General features: G+C 35.7%; 1 protein-coding gene across 11 annotated transcripts in view; it reads left to right on the top strand.

Annotated features, from left to right (window-relative positions):
• FRYL (FRY like transcription coactivator) overlaps positions 1–25,061 on the top strand; it is a 170,668-nt gene extending 145,607 nt beyond the window's left edge. For 9 of the 11 annotated variants that reach the window (XM_084518260.1, XM_084518252.1, XM_084518261.1 and 6 more), the window contains 10 exons: positions 751–918; positions 5,438–5,691; positions 6,647–6,854; positions 8,848–8,997; positions 12,121–12,219; positions 16,633–16,701; positions 19,952–19,969; positions 20,879–20,989; positions 22,374–22,570; positions 22,947–25,061. In XM_084518260.1, coding sequence (XP_084374386.1) covers positions 751–918; positions 5,438–5,691; positions 6,647–6,854; positions 8,848–8,997; positions 12,121–12,219; positions 16,633–16,701; positions 19,952–19,969; positions 20,879–20,989; positions 22,374–22,570; positions 22,947–23,205 — 1,533 coding nt within the window. In that variant the 3' untranslated portion in view covers positions 23,206–25,061. Of the gene's footprint in view, positions 1–750; positions 919–1,400; positions 1,450–5,437; positions 5,692–6,646; positions 6,855–8,847; positions 8,998–12,120; positions 12,220–16,632; positions 16,702–19,951; positions 19,970–20,878; positions 20,990–22,373; positions 22,571–22,946 lie in introns of those variants that run through there. The other 2 variants (XM_084518256.1, XM_084518253.1) reach the window with 2 other exon arrangements.
• Positions 25,062–25,132: the final 71 nt, after the last annotated feature.

Here is a 25,132-nt window from a genome sequence, read left to right as displayed (position 1 = left end):
TATGTCTATGATACTTTTTCACTTTAACATCACTGAAGGAAAAGAGTTAATCTGCTAGTGGTACATAACAGATTTATAGTTTTAGTAAATAACAGATTTATAGTTATAGTAAATTAATGATCTTTTCAGTGCTTCGAATATAAGTGTAAAATTGCATGTTACATATGAAGTATGTGTCTTTGCGGATTCTTAGCTTCAAAAAAACACTAAAAATAATAAATAAAGACAAGAGCAGTAAGTGATTCCATGGGAGCCTCAATTGTGTTCAACTATTGAAATTGCTAATCTAATTATGCATTTTGAAGTGTGTGTTACGTATAAATGAGGAAAATCAAGAACATAAGCTATTCAGAAGTCTCTGCATAACATAAATGAATTAGGAAGAAAAGTGGGAGAAAAGGGAGCAGTAAAGATAGTATGCCCCTTTTCAGGCTTGAGGTAAAGTCTGCATTGTTTCCCATAACAAAGAGCTCTGCTGATCAGTGCTTTGTCTAGAAATTTACCCATGCCAAAAACCTTTCAGAAGAAAGGAAGTTATTTTCAGGATCTCAGGGATAACTTCAAATTTGTCTTTGAAGTTAAATGTTGCAGAAATGTATGTGATGCTTGCAGTGTTTTTAGTATCGAGTTAAGCTTGTGAATAAATTCAAATAGCTAACCATACTGAAACAGCCTATTTTAAAACTAATGTTTCTTTTTTCTGTTATTTATGTTTGATGAATTGAAGAATTTGTTTCTTTCTTTTCTTAGTTAAACAGTGATTCTGCCATAGATGAAACAATATCAGATCATGCTGGTTTATCACTTCAGTCTCAAGACTCCACTAGCAGTGTGGGAACAGAAGAGGTGCTTCAAATCAGAACTGAGACCCCAAGTTTGGAGGCTTCTCTAGATAACTCTAGCAACCAGCTGCCTGAGGTGGGGAGAAATGTGGGCTGGTGCATGGCTGATTTGGGCTCCTTCTAGTGTTTAGTAGCAACTTTTGCTTTCTTTTCGACTGAATTTTCATCTGTTACATTGATTGTTTGATTTGCTTTTAATATTTCTAACCTGTTGGAATGTTCTTACAAAATGTTCCCTCGGAATGAAAACTATATGTGATGGACTCAGGGAGCTTACCACAGGTTAAAAATATTCCTGAAGGGCTGATAATGAACATTTCATGGTGCCAAATGATAATAGGCTAATATTCATGATGCTTTTCCTTGATATGGTTGAAATCCTCCTTGAGCAAAATTTTCTTTCAAATACTTTTTATTTCCTTTGTTTGCTTTCTTTGGGTTAATGTGATTGGTGCTATGTGGGAATAAAACCTCAGGCCAGCTGTGTTAGCAGTTGGTTCAATTAAATAATCCTTTAAAAAGGACCACAGATGCTAGTGGTATACTTTTTTGGAAAAGGCCTGTGTGGAGTGAGACAGTTTTCAAGCTAATGGCCGCCTGCAAATCTGTGAGTACTTCAGTTTTTTGTTTTTTAAAATCTTTTGAATATTTTAATATAGCAAAACTCAATTGAAATAACTATAATCTGCTACATTTCCTATGATATTTAGCAGTTGTAGGTAAAAACTCAGTATGTTGGCTTTTTTTTTCCTCCATAAATTTGAAGTGGCTAGTTTTAGGTGGACTTTTTATCACTTCGTTTAAAAAATACTGATGGGACTGGCAATCTTATTTTTGTTTGGTAAAGCATTGCTAATCCCTACTTTAACAGAACATTCAGTTTCAGTGAGTTTTTCAGAAAACTAACCTATCCCTATATATATTTGAATAACCGTTAGTGTACATTTAAGAATGTCTTCAGCCAACTTGGTTTAAGCATTCCTAGTTCAACTAACTGGGGTTTCTGAACAAATCCTATAGTATAACTGTTTGCTACTTAGAAAAACACTGTTTTAGCAAGCGAACCACTTAGCTAATTTAAAGAAAATAATTGAAAGAACAAAAAACATACTTCAGAGGGGAAGTGTGAGTGATTGCTATCCTGTGGTAAAATCTTCACCTTCTAGAAATGTAATACTGTGACTCCCATAAAGCAGCTTTTCCCCACATTTTTCATGTTTTGCCATTGGAATATGGTTATATTGCAGTTGATAAATTGTTATAAATACTCAATTTTTTTTTAGAGCACCTGTGCTTAGGTTGCCCATCAGGCTGTTCTATTACTGTTACATCTGTTTATCTACGACTACGTTTTTGTTCCAGTGGAGTTTTGAGTGATGAAGAACCCGTAATCTAGATTAGTATTTTTCCAATATACATTGATGTGTTATTTTAAGATTTGAAATCATTCCTTTAGTAAAGGGAGAAGCAAGATATAAGTTTTTGTTGCTGTTACTTTGTGTTATTTTTAATAGAATCAAATTCACCACAATAGAACTTTTCTTTGTCGTTTGCCCATGTGGTACATTCTTAGCTGTAACTCATTTTTGTTTTCTTATTTCTTACTAAGGCTGCCTTTAAATTTGGTTTCATTGTTCTTCTGCAGCTCCCTTTATAAGATCACTAAACGTTTGATAATCCAAGTAAAAGCGCTCATGGGGAAAAAAAAAAAAAAGTTGCAATATTTTATTAGAAATATTGAAAGCATTAAAAATAATTCATACCTTTAAATTGGGCCATAAAATTGTTTCATGACTAAGCATCATCAAGCAAAAAGTGCTATATCAGAAGCAACAGCTGATAAGTGAGATTTTTTTCTTCATCTGTGCAATGAAAAGGCTCCACTGATGGTATAGTTAAAGGTCAGTGTATTTCATAAATAAATTCACAGAAATAGACATATGCCCTCAATGGTACAGAAGTCTGTGAATATCAATCAAGATCTAGGTCTGTAATGTAAGACTCTATTGCACTTTACTGTGTAACAGTAGCTCTATATATTTACCTCAGAGTGTGTAGTCAGTTAATATAGTCCTCTATCCATGACTGAAAAAAAAACAATGTTAAAACTGAAAGCAGAAGCCTTGTGTTTCATATACAGCATGTGTGGATCTGGGATTTTTTTTGTCATTGCTCTTTATTCGTAGTGCCTCGCAGTGAACTTTTAAGTCAGCTGTTTCTTTGAAATTTCAAGGAAAAAATAACGTCATTTTTAGATGGCTTTTTAAATTTTAAGTCTTGCATTTAAGGTGCTAGATTCCATGAGAAAAAAATTACAGTATTTTGAGTTTGTTCTTGGGACCTTATATGGTTGATAGAGTTTGATGAAGTTCAGGCAGCAATGAGAGTTTGGCATTATCTAGCTGTACATGTATGGAGCTCCCTTCTGGGAAGGGGCTCAGCTGTACAGACTGATGGCAAGATTGATGGCGATGCACAAGGGAAAAATATTGGCTGCAAATGCATATGAATGTGATTTCTAATTATGATGTGTTCCACGTTTATTTTGTGCTTTTTAGAATATGGGATTCGGTCAAACACTCAAATTTACCTTTCCACAAGAATTAGCTGTTTAGCTTATTGCTAAAATTCTGTCTTTTGACAGAATGAGCAGGAAAATATACATACTATCAATTCGCTTTGAAAAAATCTTAAAGCCAGGAAAAACAAATTTTGTTCTGAATTCATGAACTGTGCAACTCACAGTGTGGTGCCGTTCTTTTTTCCTGTGCTCATACGCTTGACGTATAGCTATTTCAATACAGGCATTTCATTGCACATCAAGTGTCTGTTACAGAAAATATTTTTATGCAGATATATATTTATCAAAATTTGCCTAAAGTAGAATAAATGAAGCTATTATTTAAAAACAAGCGTGTGTGTGTGTGTGCTGGTTAGATGCAGTTGAATTCCTTGTTTCTCTTTATAGGGTTGCTAAAGAGTTAAGTAAATACTTTATTCTAATGTGTTTGGATAATTCCCAGTAACAGCATGTTTCTACAAAGAAGACAAAGTATTTTACATTCCAGTTAGCAATTTATGGTTCAGCTTACAAGAATATCTCAATTTTGAACAATAAGCTTTACAAGCTTAAGTATACGAAAGTTTCTTACTAAAACAATTCTCTATTTTATTCACCTGTAGTGTAGATTTATGAAGGAATGGTTTACTAGAAGTAATTTCCATTAGGTTCCATGGAGTTATCAGCTATATAGATCATATTAAATCATGCTTTTAAGATCCTTTTAAGTGTATCATTCACTGACTGTTGGTAATATGTTAACATCTATAAAGGAATGAACCACTGCTTCGATCCAAGTTATTTTGCTGTGCTGTTGTAAAAATGCCTGGTGTGCCCGTGTGCTGCTTGGTGCAACAAAATAGCTGGTTTGTGCAGTAAAATTCCAGATTCAGGTTGTACAGAAGAGGCATTAGCAGTAGGGTCACTAGCTGTGTCAAAAGACAGCAGTGTCACATGTAGAAATGTAACAGTCAAAGTGAGATAATATTAGGACCACCATGAAATAAAATTATGTAGCTCTGTTTAAAGCTGATTTGTCTGTTCCTCTAGTATACGTGTAGTTATTTGTCAAAGGATATGTTTAGACTGACGAGAGCCATGAAATGATGTGTATGCTTAGAGGCTGCCCAAAAGTTTGTTCACTAGTCATCACTATGTAAGCAGAGGTAGAACAACACGTTAAGAATGAAAACGGGCGATAATTTGTGCCTTTAGGAAACAGCAGTTACAGGAAGGTGTCATTTTTATTCCACAGAAAAATCCAGTAAAAGGTTTCAGATGAATTCATCGTAAATTAACTAAATCTAAGTTCATCTGTTGAATGAAGTAATTTTAATGAATATAATGATGCTAATGGAGGGAAAGAGAAGGGAGAAAGGGTCAGTCTAATACTGCCTTCCTGAGTTTAAAGATCATCTCCTTGTTATTGCCAGTGATCAAAAGTCTTCGTTCAGAGATTCAGAGTTAAACCCTTAAAGTTTCCCATTTAAATAATAATAGCAAAATAACAGAAGTAGTGGAATGTCCCTTTCCATTGTTCTTCTGTTACTTGTTATTCAGTTACGGTTTAAGAACTTGTTCAAAAGGAGAGTAGAAAGGAAAAGAAACTTTCTGTAGTGGTAACAGACCTCAGAGGCAAACACTGAGGTAGTGATTTTGGTCCTTACTTGGACAAGTAAAACATGAAGGTCTTGAATGTATTTGTTGTGATCTAAATATGTTTGAGGCTATTTGCACATACTCTTCTGGGAGCGTTGTCCCAGCAGAATTAATGGAATGTGTCTGAGACATTGTATTTGCTATTAATAAGTCATATTCTAGAATAGTCAACTTAATCATGTTACAAACGTTAAAAACAGACTGCTTGGTTTTGGACAAGTAAAACTGAACAATCCAAAGAGATGAATGTTTAAAGTATAAATGGAAATACATAAATACATTTGTTTTTATCAGTCTGTTACTTTACTATAATAAAAGCTGTTAAGAAAGTGTAAGCCCTGATGATAAAAGTAATAAAATTCTGTTTGATTCACAGGAAGGCAGTTCAGCAGTAAGGGATGAACAGGTTAGCACTGCTAGTGAAGACACTGGGTCATATCTACTACAAGAACAACAGGACTGTCTGGTCTGTCATGAACCTCTTGAGTTGGAAGAGACTCCAGAACTGGCAGAGCCTGCAGCTCCAGAGAGCTATTCTGAATCTATCTGTGAAGAGGATGTCACTCTTGCTTTGAAAGAGCTGGATGAGAGATGTGAAGAAGAAGAAGCTGACTTCTCTGGTTTGTCTAGGTCAGACTAACATTAGTTCTAACTAATAGAAATTGTGTGTTATCAATGCATGAATCAAGGTAATTTTTCTTATGGCACAGTTTCTTTAATTAATCCCACAGTACGGGCATCTAAAACAGTGCTTGCCCATCTGATCTAATGATTGTTTTTGCCTATTAAGCAAATAAACGCAGTAATTTTCTTTTTCTGATGAGAGAAATTTTTCTCTGTGGTGAGAGAAGTTATTTATGGTGTAGGGAAACAGCCATGCAGGAAAAAGATGAGAATACTTGAGTAAAAGAAACGTATCATTCCTTATAATACAGAACATTTTAACAATTAAATTAATAGTTGTAATTAGTAATATTGATTAATTCATAGTTTGATTTTCTTGGAGGTTTAGTGCCTAATGGAAAGCATGATTGCAGAATGCTCTTAAAACAAAGGCCTGTTAAATTGATTGCCCATAAAAATGAAAGTGTTCCAATCTATCTCCATTCACTCAAGAGTATTACTTAAGACAGTTCTAAAATATTATTGAACCGGCAAATGATAATTTATCTTAAGGAAAGCTAGAATTTGTTATAGATAGTGGTGGACTTTATGTTTAGATGAATAAAAATTTAAAGCAATGAATATTAATTCTGTTATTGAGGGCACAAAAAATGTCAATTTCTGAGTGGTATGCATACATATGTAGTGCTGTGTATAGCTATCTGTAACCTGCAGATAACCCTTTGTCTGTGCATAGAAATAGCATGTTTTAATAAATGTTGGAGGTACTTGAAGTTATAAATGACTTTTTATATTTCTATAATGCAGTAGAAAAGGTTTTATTCTTTTTTTTTACTTTACTCTTTTCTTGGTTCATAGTTACCTTAGTTGATTGATTATTTATTATACAAAACACAATATTGAAGTCTTATTTTTTCCTGAAAATTTACTGAGGGGGTTAACTTCTGTTTGTTATTTATAGCCAAGATGAAGAAGAACAGGACGGTTTCCCAGAAGCGCAAACTTCCCCACCTCCTTCACCATTTCTTTCTGCCATATTGGCAGCTTTCCAACCAGTGGCATATGATGATGAAGAGGAAGCCTGGCGTTGCCACGTCAATCAAATGCTATCAGATACAGATGGTTCTTGTGCTGTCTATACATTTCATGTCTTCTCAAGATTGTTTCAGGTCAGTGAATTGCAAATTCATGTTTAGTTGAAGTCCATTCCTCCTGCTTTCAAAACTATTCTTCCCCTCTGTAACTGCAAAAGATGTTAAGACTGGTAGCAAGAAGCCTTAGAGAGCAAATCAAAAGTGGACCAAAAAAACCAAAGCAACAAACAAACAAAACACATGACTAAAAGTAGATGTCATATACTACTTTTCCATGGGGTATCTTCTGTATTCATTGCCTGAGAGAGTTAGATCCTGCTCAGGAAAAAAAAAAAAAAACAAAAAACAAAAAACAAAACATATTCAGTATTTCTTCTAAGTTCTTAGTTCGCATTGTGTTCCTTTTTTTATTTTATGAACATCAACCAAGCTCTGTGCTGATTACAGGATTAATGATTTCCTCCTGGGTTTTCTATGGGGCTCAGTACTGTGGAATCACAACATGACAAATACTAATGAATTTATCTTTCATCTGTCTTGTGAGAAAAGGAGTTTTTCTTGAATTGAAACACCAGGAGATCCATTAAAGCTGGAAGTTTCAAATGTCTCTGAAGTTACATTTACCTCACAGATTTAGCATCCAACATGAAATGTCTATGATCTCATTTTTCTGGCTCCCTTCTCCTTATGTTTAGGGGATGCGTTTTTTATGTTTTCAAAGTGGGACCACTTAGATGTATATTATTGTTGGCAACTTCTTATGAGGATGGGAGGAGTACAATTATGCCATTTTATTTACAGGCAAAATGCCAAGTGAGCTAATAGCAGATTCAGTATTACAAACCAAGACCTTCTGTCTCCAACCCTTTCTTATTTCTCCAGAACTAATTTTGCCTGCTGTTTGGTATGCCATAATAAACTTCTCAGTGAAAGGCTTGCTTTGTTTTACCACACTACTCTACTACCATTTTATCCCATGAGCAGGTTTAGGGTCAGTACCACGAAGTAATTTGTGTGAGGAGTTCATACTCTGCCTTATTTACAGAATAACCCCTCCCTTTTTTTTTAGTAGAATTAAGCATTTTGCCACAGTGCTGTGAAATTTCTCTTATTAGCTTTAGACTTCTGACATCTTGCTTTATCTAGATATCAGTGGGTTAATTTATCTGTATAACAGCTAAGTTTAGCAGCTTTATACAACCATTCATTTTTTGAAAGTGGTGAAAATGGAGTGTTACGCAGATAGCACTTCATATTCTCTTATGCTTGTTAAAGAGGGCACTAGAAGGAAAGGCAAAACCTTTTATGGCTTGACAGAGTAGCCATCAGTCAGCTGGAAAGGCACATTCTCTGGGAGAATGGGAAGCAGCAGCACAAGGCTGAAGTCTGGGCAAAGATGCATTCCTGAGAAGTTGTTACTGAGCACAAAGAAGGGTTAAAATAATAAAGTGGGACCCTGGAGGCCTTGTTTGGCTGGGCCTTTTCATTATGCCCTCCTAACTGTGTTTAACTTTGCAGCCATAAATATCTTCATATAACTTTATTCTACATGTAACTTTCTACATTTATGAAATAATGTATAGCAAAGTGTCAGATTAGGCCATGCCTACAGTCCGTGTAATTGAACATGTTATACATAGGACTGATTTTTGAAGAAGGTGAAACACCTTGCAGGTGACAGTTTTTGACACACATGATACTACACAGGTCTTACCCTGACTCATAAAATTCTGTGTATAACCTTCTGGAACACAAGCACTTGAAAATCAGTGGAACTATTTGTACTGCACAAAGACAAGTAGTCATTCAGATATCCTGATGTTAAAGGACTGGATATGAAAGGAATAATTATCTTCGTAGTTACATGCTGTTTTCTTTTACTTACTCATGTATTACTTTTTTAGAGCTAGTTTTACGTAAATACATGAATTATATATTACTTTTTACGTTAATGTCTAAAACTATGCTGTCATAATGGAAATTGGCCATGAAATGCTTAATCTAAAACACCATATGAGGAGAATAGTGCTATAAAGTTAATGTTTTTTTTTTCTGATTTGCTTTCTAGAGCATTCAAAGGAAGTTTGTTGCTATAACAAACGATTCAGTCAGCTTTCTGGGTGAAAGTCTACAACGCATTGGAAAGAAATTTAAAAGTTCACTGGAAGTGATGATGTTGTGTTCAGAATGCCCAACAGTCTTTGTGGATGCAGAAACGGTAAAAATCTCAAATTTAATACTTAAATACAAGTCTACTTACACATTTTTATATAAAATATAAAATGATGATTTAACATTTAAAAAACAGCAATGCTTGGGAACATTGTCAAAGGTTTGAATAAATGTTAGTTACATTTTTGCCTTTTGAAAGGTTGTGCTCATGTCGGTAATTGAAACATTATCTGAACAATTATGTAAAAAAAAGGATGCTTTTTAATAAATGAAATTAGAAAGGAATTAAAATGTTAGTAGGCACTATGAATCATAAGCACTTGAAAACACAAGTATGAAATACATTTTCTCCAAAAAAAAAAAAAAGCCACCCCCAACCCATAAAAAACCTCCAGCTTTAACAGTGAGTAAACTGATTAGATATTGTTTAAATTCCCTTGCTGTTCTTCAACTTTCTTGCTTGTACATATTTATTCTGTATCCTTTTTCTTCATCTTCTTGTTCAAAGACCACTTACCCCGTAGCATCATTGCCTTTTTTGTGTTGTCTATGCATATATTCTATGATGCCTGAAAAAGACTTTCTGACTAAACGTAATGAAACCTTTGAATGGTTTGTTGTTATGCAAGTTGAAATCTTGGGTTATAATAAATACTGATGTGAGAAACCAGCTCAAAGTTTTGGGGCAGTCAAAACAAAACAAAACTGCTAGTGTAATTAAGAAAAGAGACAGCAAAATAAAATGCATCATTAAATTAATATACATATGCCTGATAGTCCTACATCCTGAATGTTTTGGGTAGTTCTTGTCCACTGCTCCCAAGTAATACACTGTTGAACTGGAAATGGTTTCAAGAAAAATCAGAAGGATTATGAGATGTGTGGAATGACTTCCATATAAGAAAGACATGAGTATGCAGGCTGATTTTCAGCCATTTAGGAGATAATGTTAGCTGTACATAAATGTTTGTATAGCTGTCGTATTTGATGTTGAAAGGGATCAAGTTAAGCTAGCAGTGGCTTAGAAAACACAAAACCGAAGAGAGGTGGTTCTTCATAATCAATATCTGAAACCCCAGGCTTCTGTATAGCATAGTGTTCATGTTTTGAAAAAGCAACTAAACAAATTCAAGAAAGAAATAGCCCTGAGTAAATTTTTGAATACATAGAGCAACGTGTTAGAGGCAAAGAAAGCATTCTGGAACAAATGAGCAAATTGTTCACCACCTACTTGCCCTGTTTTGCCCTTCCTTAAGAAGCTGCTATTAGCTGTTGTCAGATGGGATGCTGAGGTAGATTGATATTTGGCCTGCCCCAGTATGAGGCTCTTCTCTTGACCTGCTTTTTTCCTTGTTGCTAAGGGGCATCTCTGCTCTTTTGCTCTTGCTTTGGAATATGGAAACTAAAAGAGCATGATAAGGACAGTGCATTTCAAGGGAACCAGGCATAATATGTTTTAACTTATGCCACTTTAAAAGCACTATAAATGAACCAAAAAAATAAATTTTATTTTGGATAAGAGGACATAAGAATAGCTATACCAGTGCATATTTAGAACAGCATGGGTGTGTACATATATGTATATTTATGTATGTATGTATATATAATGCTACACATAACACAATATATACATATATAGAAGTATACACAAGTGTGTGATAATTTTACTCTGCTCGGCAGCTGAACTCCACCACAAATGCTCTCTCACTCCCCCGCCCAAAGGAAAAAGGGGAGAAAACATGATGGTAAGGGTTAAAGCGTTGAGATATGGACAGGGAGACCACTCACCTGTTGTCGTTATGGGCAAAACGGACTGTGCATAAGGAGGTTAACATAATTTTTAACCTATCTAGTGGGTTAGAACAGTGAGAAACTAAAAGGAAACTAAAAACACCTTACCCCCAACCACTCTTCTACCTCCTCCCCCCTGAGAGGCGCAGGGGAACGGGAATGGAGGCTGCGGTCAGTCCCTAACACTTGGTTTCTGCTGCTCATTCACGGCCACTCTCTGCCCCTGCTCTAACATGGGGTGATGATTTTGTGATGTCTACTCATGCATGCAAGAGTGACATTTGATTCAAATTTGGCCTTTGAATCATTCAGAAAGTAGTTTTCAGCAGAAGGATGTCCCGTTAACCTCAAAGCACTGGTTCACAAGTGATTCTGTCCTCTTGCTGATTCTGGCTGTGCAATGTTTTCCTTGCTTTCCATGTTGTTGCACACGTTGAGTACACGTTGAGTTGTGCCACAGAGCCATGATTTGCCTTTCAGCTGATGTGGACATTGAGGCTGGGAGTAGAGTGTCTTACTGTGGTGGCAGAGCAATAGTCTTGGAACACTTGGAAATACATGTTAGCATCATTCCCAACCCTACAGAGTAACTGGGGATGCTGTCACTCCCTCTGCCCCAATTTTTTAATCACAGCCTTGCACATGCGCTTGCAAGCTAATCAAGAGGTACCAGGCACCAGGGATTAGAGATAAGAACAGGACTGTTAATGTGTGCAAGGGGTGACCGGTGTGAGCAAGAAGGCACCATATTAATGGCATGATTATTACAGGAAGCAATAGGTGAAGGATTAATAAGAAAACCTAAACTGAGCGGAAAAACAGCTCCAGGGAGAAATGGTGTACAGCAAAGCTGAGGTAGGAGAGCCTGAGGGGAAAAAAAGAGATTTTGAAACTCAAGAAAAGGGGGAAATTCACTAGTGGTAGAAAGTTCTTCAAATATGCAACAGTTTCTGCTTTGACAGTTCCTGGCTTGTACAGGCTGAAGCCTGTGCTGGTGGTATAGTTTGCATATTGAAAAGGGGGAGTAAGTCTCACTGGATGCTCACTGGTTGCTACAGGAGAAATCCAGCAATATGCTTTTCTTGTTGCAGACTATCCTATTTATGCTAGCTGTGTGTCTGACAGAAATTACTCTTCTTTTTGAAAAAGCTAGAAACCCCTTTGAAATCTCTCATTCAGTTGTTGACTAGGTAATGCCCTTATTTTGGGGTCAAAACAGTTCACTGCTTGAGCTGACCCAGCACTAATTCAGAGTGTGTGTCTAACTGATTTTAGTTTGATTGCTTTCTCCAAGTGTGGCCTTGAAATTTCATATTATATAATTATTTAAACATTGGACTATATAGATTGAGATGCTATCTGACTTTTTATCTTTCAGCTAATGTCTTGTGGCCTGCTAGAAACATTGAAGTTCAGCGTTCTAGAGCTCCAAGAACACTTAGATACCTATAATGTCAAAAGAGAGGCTGCAGAACAGGTGGGTCTGTTTTGTATTTCAAACCAAAAAACACTAGAACGTATTCATTGAGGAATTGTTCCAGGTCTTTATCCCTCAACACAGATACCTCAAGTAAACTGTATAAAATCTGAATTAAAATCGTGTTTCCTTTTCTTAATACTGTTCTGTGTGTAACCTGAACGTGTTCTTTTTCTTGTTACGTGTGACTTGGTTTTGTTGCATGTAATTCTGGAATTGATTTGGAATATATAACATTGCATAAACATGCTAGAATTGGGAAAAAGGATTAATGTTTAACATGAATATATATATATTTGTTTTTCTTATGAAAGTAACAGCTTTCTTGATTAGGCTGGCAGAGTGGTATTCGCCTCCAGGTTGAGACATGTATAGATAGTTATCTTTATGCCAATGAAGAGCCTTAACACCCATGGTATTCAAGGATGAAGTCAATACAGTAAAAGAAACCAAGAGAGCAATGTATTTTATCCTAACGTAGATATCAACTTGCTGCTCAGCTGAGGTCTTTAGATGACTTTTTATTGACTGACTCCACTGACAATAACAGGGGTTTAACAAGCAACATTAGGTCTCTCATCCTGGAACTGGATGCCATTTGAACTGGCATTTATATCAGTTATTTAGAAAAACATGTTTAGTTTTCAAGGTATATGCTAGTGGTAGTGTCTTTTGTGCAAAGAAACAAAAATTGTAAAAGTTGAAAATTTCTGTAGCAACAGTATATGTATTTTTTTTTCTGAACCTTTGTGTGAAGCTTAGGAAGGAAAATAATAACTTCAGAAAAATGAAACAGATGAGATTTCTATTTCAAGAACCAAAAGAAAACATGGATCTACAATCTGTTTTGCAGGTTACAGAGAGAGAATATATGAGGCTTTTGCTGTAGAGAGAAAATGATCCTTAGGAAAATTAAACATGCGTTTGAAGGAATTTATTACTGATGCCAGCAGCCTATCTCAGGCAGTGACAGTGGCCACACAGGCAAGTCTGAGTGATGCAGAACAGAACCAGAATTCTAAGTCATGGCATCTTGGCAGAGCTGTGTTTTGCAGGACAAGTGGTTCCCTGTTTCTTGATTGTACTGAGTTTATTAAGAAGCTGTGGCCTGTGCCTTGTAAAGTTTGCTGACAGCTGATCTGTTGACTAGAAAAGCAGTCTACTTTTTCGTGTGGAAATGTAGTTTCCTCAAAACCAAGGCTAAAGCATGCCACACAGCATTGTGTTAATGGAGATGAACTGCTTTTAGGATCCAAGCCAGTACTTCTACAGAAGAGATGGTGCATTTTTTGCCCTGCTATTTAGCAATAACAATTTGTTTGGAGACTTAATTCATGAGGTCTGATATAATGAGCTATGTTTTGCCATTTAGACTTAATCAGAAACAAAGCCCTCATCTAATGACCAAGATTACCTTATTCCATATAATATTTAATGTTTGACAACCTCCAGTGCATAAGTCCTGTAAGAAAACCATGTATTTCTTTCCTCGTTTTAGAGAGCCCAACCGAGGCTAACCGATTTGCAACATAGACAGGAAGGTTGAGGCAGAGTAATGAGAGAGGAAGTCAGGTGTGTGGAGCAGTGGCCTTCCAGACATTGAGGAGTTCAGGTTGTGCATACTCCTCATTTAGCCTACGGTTTGTCTTGGCAATAAGAAATAGTCTTGTTTTGTTTATTTGTCTCAAAGGGTGATGAGTTGAAATTGTTTGTCTTTTAGATGGCTGTGAATTCACTTATTTTTAACTAGTTTTGCTCTGCAATGCGTCATACAGATATAAATCCATGCTCGATCTTACGAGCTTATTTACATTTTATTTTACTTTGGATATCAGTTTGGTGGCCGCTGTCATTATGTCATTGTGAAAGAATGTTTTTTTCTGTAGTGAAGCTGTCAGAAGGGCATCTCGTAATGTTTCTGTAGTCAGCTTGTCTTCTGCCACAGTATTTGTGAATGACTGGAGCAAGAAAAAGGTTTCTCTGGATCAAAGGAGTTGTGAAATAGCTGACAGCATTTTGCCAGCTTTTATTTTTCTTTAATCATTCATAAATAGAAAGAAGCAATACCATGGAGAAAGATTTCTTTTGTTCTTAGTCCTCAATTTTTGTGTGTATTACATACTATTTGTAGACCAAGTGTCCTCCAGAACTAATTCTCAGATGTTTCACTTGTTTTCTTACTCTATCCTACTGAACAGAATATAGGAAATGATTGAAAGAGACATTCTCAAGTCAATTTTTTTTCTTGTAATTTCAACCAATTGTGACACGTATCCTGTTCAATCTGAAAGTATTAAGGCAAAATACGTAATGAGCTTGTTGCAAATCCTCATTTTTTTTCTTAGAAACATGCGGAAAATTATCATACAATGCTGGTTGGGATATTGTCTAATCAGGTACATACAAATTAACAAACATTTAAATAAATAAAATTCACATCTAGTATCATCTGGAATTGACCATGGGAAAAATCTTAACATTAACCTTTATGAAAAATTGTTACTTAAAATTTGCCATAATAGACACTGTTTGTCACTATCAGTGCTGTGTACAGTATTGGCATTCCCATTCACGTGAATCGAATTCAAAACAGTAAGAGGCTTGGGCTGCAATTGCTTGAAACTCTTATCTCTGCACTGAGGTAAGAAAGGTATCTGTAATATACGATTTGGGGGGGGTGTCTGCCTTAGGGGTAATCTGGCAGACCAACCAAGAGGAATCACAAACTTCCCTATCTTACATTTTTCACCCTACGCTTTTGTAGGAGTTACCTGAGGAAAAACACATTGGTGTAAAGCAAACATAAAAAGAAGATTATTTTGTCACACAATCTATTTTTGATCCTAAAGAGAAAGTTTAGGTCTTTCTGCAGTGCTGAACATACGTTCTTTGCAAAAAAATTAACAAATCAATTTTGTCAATGTTCTGGTGACACTGTATTATTCTATTTCCTGGCAAGGAAGCTGCTTTTGACTTGTATATTAGGGACCAAGATACTGAATCAGATAAAGGTAGTAGAAAATACAGGGTTATATATGTATCATAAAATTCTGGGCATAGCCTTTATTTGAGTCTGGTATTAAGATTTTAAAAAATTTTAAAAGGGCAGGGTGTGAAAACAACTACTAGCTTCCCTGTTTTTGTTGCAGTTGTTCCAGTGCAAACCTATTCCATTATTACTGATGAATGCTGTCAGATAAAAAGAAAAATGAGGTCTGCTGTGTACGTCGGTATCCATGTCACTAATTGAAGCTGACACCACAGTGTTTAGAGAATTCCATTTCTCGTCTTGATAAGCACACAGGCCTGGTTAATTCACTAAGTAACCTTTATTAAATTGAGCGGATGGGAAATCACATTTTTCTTTTTCTTGCATCAGACAGAGGTTAGAAAAAGGTCACTAAGATTTCCTGTGAGACTTACGATATAAAGCACATGGTGTGCTGAATTATTCTTTCTTGGATGTATAGAGCCCGTTCTTCGTTTCAGAGGATAATCTGTACTTTATCTCAACATGACGTGTTACTGTTTCAGTAATGCCCAAATTACCTCATGCTTGCTGCTGTTTTCACTGTACATAAGAAGATGCTGAGCACTCTGTAGATGAGATGACAAGGTCACATTGTCCAAGCAGAACATATCTGATGCTTTACATTAACACTTTTAAATTTCCGCGGTGTTCAAAGCTAGAAGAAGAGATTATCTACTGAAATTAATAATATTCGTTGTGCGCTATAGGAATTGAAGTTAAATACAGCCTTCTATTTGTGGAAGAGGGTGGAATCTCTGTTCACATTGTGTAATGTGAGAATGCTTCATCTCCCTGGCTTGTATAAACCAGAGGCAATGCTAAACTCCCAATGAAGAATTTGCTTTTTTCATTCCATCTAGTAAAGCTGCACTTGCATCTAGTTACACAACAGAACTGTATTTCCTGCTGTTGTGAAAGTAGTCCCAAGAAATACAGCAGGCTTACTCTTACTCTGTAATTTGAATCAGTGGTATATTTTAAATACTGGGAAATCATGTTGGTGTAAACCTTGTGCAGCCACTAAAGAGAAAATAGAAACTCATTTAATGAATGCCATTTTTCTGCCCCCTTATCTGTGTTTCCATATAACAGTACTCTAATCACAAATTATTTTGAAGTGTGCTATTCCCGTCTGGGATAATGAAGGTACATGAAATTTGCAACAGAAGGGATGCAATAAAAACTGCAAAGTGGTACATCAGAGCGGAAATCAATAGTGGAAACAACATTGGTGAACAATTGATTTCATATCACAATTTCTTACATACTCTGAGAATATCCAAGACTTACTGAAGTGTCTTAAGCAGTTTTACCACAGTCTTCTGTTTGCTTTATTTCAGAAGACATTTAATCTTGTTTATGTTTTTTTTTTTTTTTTCCAGTGGCTAGATGACTGCAAAAGAACATTTGGTACTGATGATGGTATTCATGGCACTAACACAGATGCCCAGGTAGGTGCATCTCATTTATCTCATTTGTGAGTCTGTGGATATGAGAGTTAAAAACACTCTTATATCTGTTGCACAAAAACTCCAACATTTGCAGAGAGATTAAAATTGTATGAAAAGCTTTTCATTTCAGTTATCATACTATCTTTTGGAAACTCAGGTTCTTATGAAGTAGTGGTCTAATAAAATGGGCTGTTTTTAATAAAAGCTGGCGACCAGTCTTCGGTTCTAGGCTTAATAACAGCGAGTAGATAAGCAGACTAGATACCATCTGTGTACCAGCAAGTCCACTTTTATGCAGCTGTTTCTAGCAGAAGAAAGATTAGCTTTCTGCTTAGAAGCTCAGATAAATTGTCTAGCCAAAAATCTCTACTGAATTTAATATAATTAGTACTATATAAATATGTATGACCTTTCTGGAGCTGTTGTTTGGGTGCAAAAGAACACGGAATAAAGTAGCAGTATTGCAAGAATTTCATGAAACATTTTTGTCAACATTTTGTCATCTAACAACAACAGGTGAAGTGACCTGTTACTATTAGCTTGATATTTTGTATGTATTTGCATGACATCATCTATGTTTAACATTACTAATTGCTATAGTAAGTGACAGCTTTTCCCCAAGTGGACCAGGGCTTTTTTGTTTAAACAATAGCTGCATCATGTTGACACTGTAGATTAAAAAAAGCAGATCCAACACCTGCCATTAGTATGTACAAGGAACCTGCCATTCACATCTGCCTGTAATAAGAACAGTGAAACATGTAAGAAAGAATTGCAGATAGCAGGCTAGCTCACAAGTTCACAATGACATTTTGACAAAATCCCCAATTCAGGCTAAGGAAGGAAAAAATTTATTCCTTTTGTTTAGTCAAACTTATTCATTAATGCAGTCAGTTAGGTTTCTGCTAGCTACCACTTGCAAGGGCTTTTGCTTTGCCTATGATCACAACATTTGGTATATGTTACACTTGGTTTACATCTTCGTATACTGACTGGCACATGTTTAGAAATATGTAACAACCCTCAGCATTACAAAACAGTACATGTTCTATATTTTGATTTAAAAAGCAGCATTTATGCGTTTCAGTCTGTGTATTCAGTTCTGTGTATTTCAGTTCAGAATGTTGCTTAGATACACTAAGAAACTGTTAAGACATTACCATGAAGTTAAATACTACTATTCCCACTATATAGTGAGACAAAACAAGAAAGGGAGGGAAAGCCACATGCAGGCTTTCATTCAGCTCGTACAGAAAGTATGCAGCAGTCGGTGAGGCAGTTTTATCTGTTCCTCCCCAATTCAGCAGTGGTTAAAGACAGCCTCAGAAAAGGTGCTGGGTGACCAGTTCTTACTGATTATTTGTGGGGACCTGCTTTGTTGTTTTTTGTTTTGTTTTGTTTTGTTCTGTTTTGGATTTGTTTTTTGGTTGCTTTGTTTTGTTTCAGTCCTAGCCTGCAAGGCATGCTGGCAATTTTTTCTTTATGTGCTCCTTGCACTGCAGGTTCATTGAAAACCATTTTAGCTTATAGTATCCATTGAGGAAGCTGAGTCCTGTTACTCTGCTTCATAAACATGTACTCCTTACATTAGTGAGAAATTTATTCACAACAATTTTACAGTGACTTCATGGAGATTGAGAAGTTACCAAGTGTAAGAGCATTGTTTCAAAAGTGTTTGTAAATGGAGCGTGCTAAGTCTATCCAGTCAACCAGTTAATGCTAAAAATATTTAAGTGTTGTCTGGCTCAGAAAAGCAGGGCTGCTTCATTCAACACATATTTTTCATTCACTAACAACATAAGATTTTATTACTAATTTTTAGCACTGTGGTAAACACAGCTAAGAATAGTGAGGTGAATTCTGTTCTGGCTCATGTATTACCAGCAGTCTTGCAAGTAAACCTAATTATTGAATTTTTGCTATTAGTACGTACATGCAGGCCTGAAAGAATGCATCTGGACACAGGCTACACTGTTCTTACAGGACTGGCAGGTAGAAAAATCAGATTATTTGACAACTGGTCGAGTATTATGTGAAAGTCACTGAAGCAGCATAATGTTATTCTTAAGGAAAAATCTCTCTTGATTTTTTAGAATAACTGTCAGTGTGACTGGGGGAGGCTTATTTATGGCTTACAGCAATACTGAGACTTGGCTTGAAGGACACTGGGACTTAATGACTAATTATTAAATATAATCAAATGTTGAATATTATTAAACAAAAAAAAAAATGACCCTGTCATTCCTCAAAGTCTGACTCTCTGTGCTCCTTTGGAATAAGTAATAAAATTCTTGTCAACTTCGGCAGTTCAAGATCTTATCTCTTTGCAATGTTGAGTGCATCAAGAGTTTATGCCTATATAATTGTGCTGTGTGAATGACAGCACAGAGTACAGAACAAAAATACACGTTTATAGTTTATTAAGCACACTATAAATTATTATATATGTAGTGCATAGTTATGTGCTTAATAAAGCTTAACTGCTTCTGCCTGCTGGAATCAGTTGCATCTTCATACACGTGTGACCATTGTACATGGCATAAATGCCACCAATATGCTCAGCGCTGTACAAAGCACAGGAGTTATGTTCCTGTCTCTAGCCTGAGGAATATGTTTTCTGATGTTTTCGCTCCCTGTCCCTTTCTCGAACATTTATTTTTCTGAAATTGCTTGTAAAACCAAGTGCAATTTAGCCAAAAAACTGTCACAATGAGATGTTAATAATAAAGTTTAGCAAAATGAAGTATTTTCTAATCTAAAATCTTAAAAACAAGAAAAAAAAGTTCAGACAAAAGTTCAAACGAGAAAAAAAAATCAGAATTCAAATTAACATTGCATCTCAAATTAACATTGCAAATTTTAAGAAGTGTTATCTAAGCTTAAACTATAGTGCTACAGAACAAGTAAGAAGACATATCCAGACCTAAACATCGTTGCTTTTGATTTCTTAATTTTGCATACATTGAAGATTATTCACTATGTAAAGGCTCAGAAAGGGTTGTAATGTTTCTCCTGTTGTGGGACAACAAAGCCAGTGTTATCTATTATTAGTTACAGGAGTGAGTGCTTGGTAATTTCACTTCAGTCTGTTAATTTTTGTTGTTAAGGGTATATTTGGAGCATATTACTTGTATTTCATCCTCCATTTTGCCTGGGACATCTTTTACCCTAATTAAAATGATTTCCTACACTAATTCTTGATCTTTTTTCTTCCTTTGTATTTTTGTGACCTGCTCATCTTCTTGCTTAGCAAATGGAAATTCTAGCAGTAAGTGATGGTTCTTGATTTATCAAATACTTAACCATGCCAGTCAACCAACTGGTCTCCATCTGTCTCGTCCATTTGTGACGTAGTGATGTCTTGTCATAGACTATTACAAAAATGCTGTGTGCTTCAGTTTTGCATAATCTAACGCATTGAACTGTTGGTTCTTTGTAGATAATAGGATCCTGTAGTTAGTAGAACCTTAGAGATGATTATTCCATTAGAATTAGCTTTTATGTCTGTATGTAAAGCAGTATTAACAGTCTGCACCTCCACTAGTTTTAGATGCGTAAAAATGGAAGCAAGACTGTGCTGTTTTGTTTCCTTAAAATATGTCATTGTATTTTCTAAAATAGAAACAGAGCTATGTTTCACAAAGGAAACATTATTCTTACATCCAAGAATGGAAATATTTCCCTCTTATTCCATCAGGCAGGTGTAAGCTAAAGACCAGGTTATAGACTATGCTTACATATAGTAGTGTTTATGAAAGATTGCATACTTAGAGATGACAGCTACTTCTTTTGGATATTCTTGAATTTATAGCAGTAAAAGTTCAACAGTAGAAGTAAGGGATGTATGATATTCTGTCTTGAAACATGACATTTTAAAGTGCCTCTTGAATCACTTTTTTTTGTTCCTTTTTGGAAATGTGACTACTTATTAAAAAGTAAACTTTTAACCTGTGTGAGAGAGGCTACCTATAAATCTAGAACTGGATGAAGCTTTCATCTGCTTTTCATTAGCGTCTTGCTACATTAGCTTGCAAATCTTCTTGGCATTTTCTTCAGTAACCAAATAACTACTTTTAATTTTGCACATTCTATTCTGAAGTTGTCATTTATTGCTTCTTGTATTGGATTGTAGGTGTTTGGCACTTCCTGATTATAATAACGCTGTTTACATTTGTAGGAGCTGGAGTTGTGTCGGAGGCTATATAAATTGCATTTCCAGTTGCTGCTTCTGTTCCAAGCCTACTGCAAACTTATCAGCCAAGTAAACACAATCAAAAAAGAAGCAGAGGTAAGGCAAATCACACCATTTAGCTACTTATTGTTGACATTTCAAAGCTAAACCATTTAAAATGCATTTTGGTAATGTGTTCATCAGCAGGACATCTTTTTAGGGTGAGCTGAAGGAGGGTACCAGCTGTTTTATAAGCAATTAATAATAGATTTAAGTAGAACTTGCAAGAATTTTTTGAGACATTCAATTATCTTTGTCGATTTTTGAACAACCTGAAAGCCCTTACATAGACGTGAATGCAGGGAGTCCAGGACTTTAAATATTTCACTAGCACTCCTGGTGTATTCTAATCAAGCTGCAATCAAAGTACATCAAATTCAATCAACAGAGCTCTGTAATGAAGCCCTTTTCCGTCACCCCAGTGGTTCCTGTTACAAGCACAGTAACTTACTACCAACTGATTGCATAAGTGCATCACATCAGCCACCATTCAGTTTCACTGCAACCTTAGTCCCCCAACTCATGCGTAGTTAGTAATGCATCCCGGACGTCTTGGGCTTGATTTTTAGGTGTACTAACTTTAGAAGTGAAATGCGTCATTCAGCTGTGCACACGTGGTACATGTGTGATGATAATCAGGTTAATCTGAGTGAGTTATGCTGCTGTTAATGTCTTTTCAACGTTCTCCCCTGGAACTGTAATGCAATAAAGAGAGGTAGCATTTAAAAAAAATGTCTTGCTTGATGTAGTAGGGAGGAAAACAAAAAATAGGGCTGGAAGTCTTTGGTTTAGGAGAACGTTGGAAAAAAAAAAAAAAAAAAAAGCATGTTCCTCACTTAAATCTCCAGATTCTTGTAGAGGCTGCAAATAAGTGAGTTCATTTTGTGTGGAGGATGTTATGGAAGGTCAGCATCACCTCACTTCCATTTCTTGCCTGAGTTTCCAAGTTAGCTGTAAATCATATTCTGAGTATGCCCTTGTCTTTTACTCATACATTGGAACTAAAGCCAAAGATACTATTATATACATTGGCTGCATTACAGTTACTCTGCTGGGCTTCCAGTCTTCCAGATTTTTCCTCCATGTTTTGGTCATCTTTGTAATAACACAGTTTCTGTTGTACTTTCCAAAGTGTTTAACTCTTCTTGTCAATTTAATCATCGTTAAGTGATATAAGGAGAAAAATGTACTTTTTAAAATGAATTTTAAAAGGACTAAGATGGAAACTTCATCAAGGAAAGCCCAAATACCTGGCATAAGTACTTGGTCCATTAAACTAGCTGTATTCGTAAACAACTGAAGCAAATATTTGGATTTACTTCTTCTGTATCTCATTTAGGATTACATCAAGGAGGAAAAATGTACGTTTCTGATCTGCTGAAAGTTAATTTGGCTAAAAATATAATTAAACTAGAAAAGCTCACTCTAGCATTTGTTTTAGGTCATAAACATGTCTGAAGAACTTGCTGTCCTGGAGACCTGTCTGAAAGAGGCTGAGTCTGCATCTGACAGTGGCATCGAAGAAATTGAAATTGCAGAGGCTTCCCAAGCTAGCACAGAAACAGCAATTCACTCTCTCATTGAAACCCTGAGAAGCAAGGAGTTTGTGTCAGCTGTAGCACAGGTCAAGGCTTTCAGGTAAATGCATAAGGATTTTGCTTTCTGGCCTGAGTTTGCTAATGGACCTTTTAAATTAAAAGATAGGGATAGGCACTATTCCAATTTTTTTTTCAGCTCTTGCTAGATGTTCTTACTGAAAGAACAAGAACAGTTGATTCATTACTGTTCATTACTTCTTAGTATACATCTTGTGATTTTAAAAGGCAATTCTAGTAATATTTGTTCTTTGGAATTTGTCTTTGAGAAAAATGATACTGTTAACTCCTAGGACTCTACAGAAGAAATGTTCCTCTTGTGTTTTAGTATGTCTTCTGTTCAGATATCTGTTTTAAGAACTCTTAAATATTTAAATACTTCACGTTTTAATGTTTAAATACAAATTGTGTGTTCACAGATCCATTTGGCCCCATGACATCTTTGGCAGTTCTGAAGATGACCCAATCCAAACACTGTTGCACATATACTTCCGTCATCAGACACTTGGTCAAACTGGCAGCTTTGCAGTAGTAGGCTCCAACCAAGATATGTCAGAGGCCAGCTCAAAGCTGATGGAACTTAATCTAGAAATTCGAGAGTCTCTACGTATGGTGCAGTCCTGTCGGCTTCTAGGGAAAATCAAACCAGGAGTAAACCTTGTGAGCACTGGATTCTGAACAGCTATCATTTAGAAAAGAACTGATATTGAGGACACTTCAAACTATTATTGAGCACCTTTCATTTAAAAAAAAAAAAAAAAAAAAAAGGAAGAAAGAATGAAAAAAATACGTTCCAGCAATCCTGAAATATGACAGAGTTCCATCACAGGAAGAAATTGTTCCATCAGAAGGAAAAATCTAAAAATTGAAGTTAACATCTTACTTGACTGCTCTTTCTACACAGTAGCTGTGTGGCAGTAGTATTTTTTTTATTAAATATATGTATAAAAACTCCGTGAAAGGAAAAGGGCTTAAATGTAATGCATACATATGCATTATTTTCTGTTGTAACAGAACTATAAATGGTGTTTGCAGTAACAGCCTCTAAAGGTTGAACCAATGCTGCAGGTGGGATGAGGCTAAAATCAAGGCTGGTTTATTTTGGCTGAAGACCTGCAACGCTTCCTGGCTTTCCAGCAGCGGTAGATATAATCATCAACTAATACCTATTGAGACACTTTGCAACGTCATGAAGAATGTGCGGTCAAACACGAGCAGGATGACTTCCGACTGCAAAAACCGTTCACTTCTCAATGTTTTATTTGCATTTGTTGTCTGTAACAAGGAAATGATGTGTGTGAGTTGGAATGTATGGCTACGTGACAGTTGTTTTTTGAAGGTATGGATGATTGTTAAATAAGGTCTCAGAGCATGCTTAAAAGAGCTGCAAGATTATTTTTGAAGAAATTTTATTTTATTAGATCTAATCCTCATAGTGTGTAAATGTTAGGACATTTAATAATATTTTAAACTGGGATTTCCCAGTGTTTCTAAAAGAAATAATATATCTGTTAACTTTATTGGAATGCTGCTCAGTTCTCTGATCAGTGCTTATGTTACAAATATTGATAACAACTAACCAAAAAGTAGCTGCCTGCAGAGACTTTAAAATGTATATTAAAGATATATGCTGCCCATCAGCAATTCTCACTAGAAGTTAACTTATTTTATTCTGTATATATTCTAGAAACTGTATAGTGCAAAAACAGTATTTTTCTTGTAAATTTGTGCAATGCACTGTTAAGACAGTAGGTGTATAAAGCTATGAGGGGAAGGGGAGCTCTCCCTGGTGGTAGTCACATACATGACTTGCAGTCTGAGCAGTCTGCAGGGTTCAAAGAGTTTGAATGCACATACATGCATCTTCATGACTCAACTTAAGCCTAAGGAATTGGGACTATAGAAGAAAAAAAGACTGACTACCAAACCATGCAAACAGGCAATATACTCATAGTTCAGTGTCAAAGTCTGTAGCATAAAACAAACTGGATTCTGTTGAAACCAATAGCATTTTGTAAAAAAATAAAAAATAAATAAAAATAAAACAAAAAGAAAAAAATAAAAAAGAATGTAGTCCCACAATTCCTGTGATTTGAAAGGAACACCCAGTATTTTTATATACATCTCTTACCCACTGTGATTTTTTTTTAATGGGCTCTAATTCCAGAGTTTAGAATGTAGAATTGAAATTCTTAGCTCTGCCTTTTTGGGGGAATTGGACCCCACTAGAAATGTAATTATGCTGAAACGCATTAATTGAAGGCACTGTGCACGCTGTTGGACTGCTGACAGTAGTTGTTATCCTAACAAGCTCTGTAACTGGTCAAGGCACATCCATAATCACTGTATTTTTTCTCTGACCCTGATAAAATTGAATTATTTTGATGGTTTTGTGGTACTGTAGATGGTGTTCTTAATTATTTAATAAGTATTTACAGGGGGTGATAAGTAGTTTTATTTAGTGGTGCATTACACTTTTATTTACATCATCTTTTACCAGCTTTTTTTGTAAAAATAAAAGACATTGTATCTATCATCTTGTGTATTTTTACAAGCTAGAAGTCCATACTGTACTTTTAGGAGTGCTTAAGTACGTACCTAAACA

Source organism: Aythya ferina, assembly GCF_964211825.1.
Source record: "Aythya ferina genome assembly, chromosome: 4".
NCBI lineage: Eukaryota > Metazoa > Chordata > Aves > Anseriformes > Anatidae > Aythya > Aythya ferina.
This window is presented reverse-complemented; position numbering and strand designations above follow the sequence as displayed.